The sequence below is a fragment of the Emys orbicularis genome, chromosome 1, assembly GCF_028017835.1.
Source record: "Emys orbicularis isolate rEmyOrb1 chromosome 1, rEmyOrb1.hap1, whole genome shotgun sequence".
NCBI classification, from domain to species: Eukaryota; Metazoa; Chordata; order Testudines; family Emydidae; genus Emys; species Emys orbicularis.
In genome coordinates this window covers 124,658,382-124,666,264 of record NC_088683.1, presented here as the reverse complement: position 1 = coordinate 124,666,264, position 7,883 = coordinate 124,658,382, and the positions used below count along the sequence as shown (strand labels likewise).

General features: G+C 39.2%; 1 protein-coding gene across 1 annotated transcript in view; it reads left to right on the top strand.

Moving 5' to 3' along the window:
* The first annotated feature begins 806 nt into the window (after window positions 1-806).
* LOC135875786 (solute carrier organic anion transporter family member 1C1-like) overlaps window positions 807-7,883 on the top strand; it is a 31,062-nt gene continuing 23,985 nt past the window's right edge. Inside the window, exons 1-5 of the mRNA XM_065400803.1 lie at window positions 807-917; window positions 1,531-1,672; window positions 1,774-1,906; window positions 3,175-3,305; window positions 4,076-4,222. Coding sequence (XP_065256875.1) covers window positions 807-917; window positions 1,531-1,672; window positions 1,774-1,906; window positions 3,175-3,305; window positions 4,076-4,222 — 664 coding nt within the window. The remainder of the gene's footprint in view (window positions 918-1,530; window positions 1,673-1,773; window positions 1,907-3,174; window positions 3,306-4,075; window positions 4,223-7,883) is intronic.

The following is a 7,883-nucleotide window of genomic DNA, read 5'->3' as shown; positions in this document are numbered from 1 at the left end:
ACCTCCCTTGCTGAATTTAAGCCCATTGCTTCTTGTCCTATCCTAAGAGGTTAACGAGAACAATTTACCTCCCTCCTCCTTGTAACAACCTTTCATGTACTTGAAAACTGTTATCATGTCCCCCCTCAGTCTTCTCTTCTCCAGACTAAACAAACCCAATTTTTTCAATCTTCCCTCATAGGTCATGTTTCCTAGATCTTTAATCATTGTTATTGCTCTTCTCTGGACTTTCTCCAATTGTTCATATCTTTCCTGAAAGGTGGCATGCAGAACTGGCCACAATACTCCAGTTGAGGCCTAATCAGGGCAGAGGAGAGTGGAAGAATTACTTCTTGTGTCTTGCCTATAACACTCCTGCTAATATATATCTCAAAAAGATGTTTGCCTTTTTTGCAACAGTGTTACACTGTTGACTCATATTTATCTTATGATCCACTATGACCTCCAGATCCCTTTCCGCAGTACTCCTTCCTAGGCAGTCATTTCCCATTTTGTATGTGTGCAATTGATCGTTCTTTCCTAAGTGGAGTTTTTTGCATCTGTCCTTATTGAATTTCATCATATTTACTTCAGACCATTTCTCCAGTTTGTCCAGATCATTTTGAATTTTAATCCTATCCTCCAAAGCACTTGCAACCCCTCACAGCTTGGTATCATCCGCAAACTTTATAAGTGAACTCTCTATGCCATTATCTAAATCATTGATGAAGATATTGAACAGATATTATGTGATTGCCATATAAATAATAACTCTCACTTTTTTCCAAACAGGAAGACTTATATATCCAATCTAGAAGAGCAACACCATGGAAACAAGAATGATTCCTGACCAATCTAAAGACAATCCACCTTTCCTGGACAGAAGTATTGGACCACTTCCTGTCAAGAGAATGTATCCTTATTTTTCTAAGTTAAAGGTATAAAGACCGCAGCTCAACCTTTAATTGCTAAAAAGCATTGAAAACTGTGGTTTGATGTTTTATCAATATTCACTGAGTTCAGTGTGCTAGTACTTCACACTATTTATTAAAGTTCAGGAAATGTTACTGCTTTATGGTCTGAGCCCAAGCCCAATGAAGTCAATGGAAGTTTTCAGTGGGCTTTGGATCAGGCTGAATCTTGGAAATGAGTGCATTAGAAATATACAGAGTGGTAATAATAACAGTAACTATGGCTACATTAATTATTATTATTGTATTTAAATAGCTTTACACAGAAAACCCTTGCCAGGAAAAGCAAGAGCAAAGACTAAAATGTAGGCAGGGAATGCATTCCCCCCTGTGGCTAGCAGCCCTTCAAAGATTGCACATAGAAACAGTGGAGCTGAAGCTCAACATATTTCATTGCAAAGCATGAGAGTTTGAAGGCCAGCCTAATTATAAAGTAAACTCTGTTGACTGAAGGAAAAGAACTGAAAGGAGGTTTTACCCAAACAACACATTTAGTGTCTGTATTTCGTTCCCAATCCCCTGAGCCATCCAATCACTGAGGGAAGATGGTTCTTAATCAACTCAATTTCCTTTTCTTCAGATATTTCTTGGGGCACTAGCATTCTCCTTTTTTGCCAAAGGATTTTCTGGAAGCTACATGAAGAGTATGTCAACTCAAATTGAAAGGAGATTTGAAATTTCATCGTCAGTTGTTGGCATCATTGATGGCAGCTTTGAGATAGGTATGTATCTTTCCCTTTGGAAGCAAAAAGGATGAGCATTTTAATGGACAGTTTGTTTAAAAGCAGCTATTCTCATAGGAGCTTTGCTTATATCTCTTCAGGTAACTTAATGGTGATGATACTGGTGAGCTATCTTGGGTCCAAGGTTCACCGGCCCAAAGTAATTGCTGCTGGATGTCTCATCATGTCATTTGGAACATTTTTATCAGTGATGCCTCATTTCCTAATGGGACGGTAAATATGGCTGATTATTACATTATGCACCATTTAGACTCCAACTTCTGAAGCATATTTTCTTCAGTACACTTGAGATAAAAGCTGAAGATCTGGTTTGACAAATTAAAGTTTCCCCCAAAGATTGGATGGTTTCAGTAGCAGGGTAGGGCATGATATTTTAGCATTCATTGACTCTCTGACTTACTGAAGGCCCTATTCTGAGCCTGCCTGGTTCTATGGTACAGGGGCAGCCAGAACTCCATGTTCAGAGAATGTTATTTGGATCTAGAACTAGCCAACAGATCCTGATGGAACAGTCCTCTTTTTCAATGGTCACCATACACAGCTGCCAGAAAGAACTAATTTCTGGGTGCTGTATGAGGCACTGCCCCTTTCCCATCCCCACAACTGCCATATATTACAACCAGGGCACTGAAGGAATGACATAATGGAAAGCAGTTCCTCCCCAACATGCCAAAGGGAGAGAGGCTTGTTTCTTCCCAGAACAGGGCTAGCCAGGGAGGAACTACCATAAAAGAAAGATTGAGTAGGGATATTGGGTGGGGCTATGTGGACCACAGAGCAGAAAAGGCCCCAATCTCTACTCTGCTTGTGGAATTGTAGAGGGCCAGCAGTCTCTGAGAATTGCATGGCACTGCCCAGTGAGTGGTGTATTGATTTAATCCATGCTCTCAGTAGAGCTTTGAAAGATAAACCTTTCCCCACAATGCAAATGTAATATCCAGAGGGAGGGTAGCAACAAGCCATGGACCATATTGTCTTTCATCACATTATTAGAAGCTGCCACTGTACTATACTAAATCCCAGATGCTGTAAAAATAACAACATGGCTTTCAGTATGTGGAAACCCTGAACACTACTGAACACCAACAACATCTGGTAGTCTCTTCTTGACTCCTCTGAATGAAGTCTCCAGATAAAAACATACAGCTATTTGAATGTGCAGCCACACCAGACACTGGAATGTGAGTGGTCACAACTGAATTTAAAATTCCTGTGACCAGGGTTGGCTTAAGGGATGTGCAACCATTCACATCTCTTAGCAAGGGGACAGCATTACAGTCCCATATGAAGGTGCATCAACAGCTATCAATTCTCTTTGGAGAAGCACTAAGCTGTGACTCACCCAAGCCACAGCTATTTGTCTATCAACTCTGCCTTCATATAATAGACAAAGTAATTCCATGAGCACCAAGTTTATATACAATTTTTGTAAAAGATGAGTCATTTATATTTCAGCTACATCTTACACCATTATTTTCCAGTTATGATTATGAAAGAATACCACTTACAGAGGACAATTCTTCTACAAGTTTCTCAGCATGTTCTCTAGCATTACCTTTACATCATCCAACTTTAGATGCTATGGAAATGACTAGAGAGTTGAAAAATTCTGGTAAGCAAAAGCTCTGTGATTGGACTCGGTCTTGGTTAACTTCATTTTATATATTATTTTTTTATTGGAAAGTATAATATTAAAACCACTAAGAAGAAGCATGTTCTCCAATCACCCCTCCCCTCCATCCCATCCCCCAAATTTAATGGAAGCCATGTATATATATTGAGGAGCAAATAGAAAGAGCTAAGTGTAGAACTCCTATTATCCAGATTCTAATCTCTTGTTATTTATATACATATTCAACCTTCTGTAATTCCACTAACGTATGAGGTGGAATATCCAAAGAAAACATACCTATTGTCCTGATTAAACAAAGCACTTAAGTAGGTGCCTAAAGTTAAACACGTACTTAAGTGCCTTGATTTCAGTGAGACGACCTGTCTGAGTAAATGCTCACCAATGTGAGTAAGCATTGCACAATCAGGCCTGTTATTGGGACATCCTGCTTGCAAGATTACTGCTCCCCCCACATTTTTGTGGCCAGCAAAATGTCATCCCCTTGCAATCGAATGATATTTTTCATCGTATCACTGGATCCTGTCAAAATATTATGATATTGCATCAGAACACCCAAGATTTTCTCTTGAATGGCTGGCTACAAAATGGACCCCACAAGGTATAGCAGATTGTGAAGAAAACAGACAGTAACTAAATCTATTATGGGTGTTTTTTCTCCACATTGTTCAAAAGGCACCATTTCATTTCTGTTGAAAATAAGTTCTTCTGAAAGCTCTGTTTCCAAAAATGTAAATATGTATTGCCTACAGGATGTGAAAAAGCAGCAAGCTCCTATCTGTGGATCTTTGTACTGATGGGAAACCTTTTACGTGGAATTGGTGAAGCACCTATTATGCCACTGGGGGTGTCATATGTTGATGATTTTGCCAAAGAAGAAAACTCAGCATTTTACATAGGTAATAAATTAATGTACAATATCAATTCCCAAATCAATCTTTTAAACATTTCTGCATCAAAACTAGAACAGTGTTCAGTTTTCAATATTCTGTATTCTTTCCTCACCTTACAATAGTAAGAGTGGAATGCTGAGCAAGTTCCATGCTTATCTTTGGAAAAGAGTTCCAAATAGCACCTTTTCCTCCCCCTCAGGGTGTCTTGCAACATGGCTCAGTTTGTTGGCTGACAGAACAAGTGGAGCATAATCAGAGACTTACCCTGCGAGTGGTACATGGGGGCCATGAAGAGCCATGTGCGTCTCTAGACCCACAGACTGTCATTGCTTTAGAGAACAAATTCTTCCTAACCACCCTTCCCCAAATAATTCACTTTAATAATAATACTTTAAACATTTTATTAAAAGCTTTCAGAAAACTTGCAGCTGGCACTTTGAGTTTTGACACCTAGCACAACTGATGTAAAGTCACAAGTGTCAGGGAGGGACATATTCAACCAGCTGCCAGGATGTCATTTCCAATCAATGGGCATTTCTTTGGAAGCAGGATCGCTTGTTGACCAGGGGAGAAAGACTCCCAACTCATTCATAACCAGTTTAGTACCTTGAACTATTATACCAAACTCATGTGTAACTGATGCATGGCTAAGCAATTGCCCAGAATAAATTTGATGGCGCATAAACTGGCCATGGAAATATCAATATAATATACTAATCTCAGGAAGAATTTACTAGATGATACTTCACCTAAAGCCACTGAAAACAGTCTTCACTTGGGGATGAGGAAATAAAAATTATAGATAGAAAGATGTGGAATATACAGAATGGGGCTGTAAAAAGCCACTAATTCCTTACTTCAGTTTACCAAGATATTCATGATCACCTCAGAACTTTCAAATTAGGACTGGTCCAAAAGTCCCACTAATCACGCAGCCACAGGGAAGGACCATGGTGCATCAGGGAAATGTAGGAGCAGGTCCCTTAGGGGCATGTGGGACCTGCAACTACAATGTCCTTGAGGCACTCTGGCAGCTCAGACAGACTCAGAGACTAATAATGACTCAACCTGAAACTAAACATTTTCTTTTGGGTCAATTAACTGAAACAAAATTTTTGATTTGGGAATCCTGAAATGTTTCATTTCAACATTTCCGAGTTGAAAATTTTCATAACTTTTCATTCCATTAAAAGTTTTGATACTTCGACATTTCATCCCAATTTGGGATTAAACCAAATGCTGAAATATTGGATTTCCTGCAGGATGTAAATTCCACGTATTGATTCCAGTATCTCATTCCAATACTCTTCTGCATATCTGATGAGCAAGACTCGTCCATGCCATATTAATGCCTAATAAGTATCGTCCTATAATGGAAAAAATTCCACTCAAAGCTATCATTGAATTTTGACCACAAATCTGTGTGTGTGACCTTGGTCAAGTAACTTCACCTCTGTGTGCTCACATTTCCACTTGCCCGCCTTTGTCTGGCTTGTCTACTAAGGGCAGGTCTACACTACGATCTAAGCTACACAATTTGAGTTACATTAGTAGCATAATGCAAATCGACGTAGATTAGATCTACTTACCATGGGGTTCACACTACGCTATGTTGACAGAAGACGCTTTCCCATCGACTCCCCTCTTCTGGTTCTGGTGGAGTACCGGAGTTGACAGGAGAGTGATCTGCAGTCGATTTAGTGGGTCTTCACTAGACCCGCTAAATCGACCTGCGGTGGATCAATCGCTGCAGCATTAATCCACCAGTAACTGGAGACAAGCCCTCATTAGAGTGTAAGTTCTTTGGGATAGGGGTAGTCTCTTAAGATGTGTTTGTACACTGTGCCTAGAACAATGTAGCTCTGATCGCCATTGGAGCCTTTCGGTGCTACAGTAATACAAATTATAAATAATTATAACAACATCTGAAGTGTTATAGAATTTAATGAAAAATGAAAGCCTTTCTGTAGCTTTTTAACCATCCAATAGAATTCAATAGAAAATTATATCCCTGCCATAGAATTCTATAAGATTTTTTTTTTTAAAGCCATAGATAGGAGATCATTCTCTAATGAATTCCACAGAACCCTACTGGATTCATCCCATTCCATTTCATAGGACTTTGCCACAAGGGAGTCCAAGAGGACAGAATTATTAGTGTTTGAATCTGTATAGTGTAGCTTTAAAATAAATGAAAGCAGCACAATCTTGACTGAAGTTCTGATTCTGCAAATGTTTATACACATAACAGCTTTATTCATGTGATTTCAGTGGCACTACTCAAGTGAGTATAATTATTCATATGCCTAGTGTTTGCAGGATTACTGAACTAGGAATCCAACACATTTGGATATATCAGATGGAATTTGTTTGTTTCCATTCATTCATTTAAAAAAAAATCAGTAAAACTCTAATACATTAGGCGCCATTGTAAAAATGGACCTTCACTGCAATTTTTATGATTTCTGCATACTTAGAACAAGAGGCAGGTCAGTGAATTTAAATACTATGACCCCAATCCTGAAAACACTTAAGCAGGTGCATAACTTTGCTGGTATAGGCAGTCTCATTGAAGTCTATAGGACAGCTGGTATAAATTGTCATTGCTTCTGGGAGTAAATGTCCCAGAAAAACAGTAAAAGAACTAAAAAAGAGCCACCGTGGCTTAACAACCATGTAAAAGAAGCAGTGAGAGATAAAAAGACTTCCTTTAAAAAGTGGAAGTCAAATCCTAGTGAGGCAAATAGAAAGGAGCACAAACACTGCCAACTTAAGTGCAAGAGTGTAATAAGAAAAGCCAAAGAGGAGTTTGAAGAACGGCTAGCCAAAAACTCCAAAGGTAATAACAAAATGTTTTTTAAGTACATCAGAAGCAGGAAGCCTGCTAAACAACCAGTGGGGCCCCTTGACGATGAAAATACAAAAGGAGCGCTTAAAGATGATAAAGTCATTGCGGAGAAACTAAATGGATTCTTTGCTTCAGTCTTCACGGCTGAGGATGTTAGGGAGATTCCCAAACCTGAGCTGGCTTTTGTAGGTGACAAATCTGAGGAACTGTCACAGATTGAAGTATCACTAGAGGAGGTTTTGGTATTAATTGATAAACTCAACATTAACAAGTCACCGGGACCAGATGGCATTCACCCAAGAGTTCTGAAAGAACTCAAATGTGAAGTTGCGGAACTATTAACTAAGGTTTGTAACCTGTCCTTTAAATCGGCTTCGGTACCCAATGACTGGAAGTTAGCTAATGTAACGCCAATATTTAAAAAGGGCTCTAGGGGTGATCCTGGCAATTACAGACCGGTAAGTCTAACGTCGGTACCGGGCAAATTAGTTGAAACAATAGTAAAGAACAAAATTGTCAGACACATAGAAAAACATAAACTCTTGAGCAATAGTCAACATGGTTTCTGTAAAGGAAATCGTGTCTTACTAATCTATTAGAGTTCTTTGAAGGGGTCAACAAACATGTGGACAAGGGGGATCCGGTGGACATAGTGTACTTAGATTTCCAGAAAGCCTTTGACAAGGTCCCTCACCAAAGGCTCTTACGTAAATTAAGCTGTCATGGGATAAAAGGGAAGGTCCTTTCATGGATTGAGAACTGGTTAAAGGACAGGGAACAAAGGGTAGGAATTAATGGTAAATTCTCAGAATGGAGAGG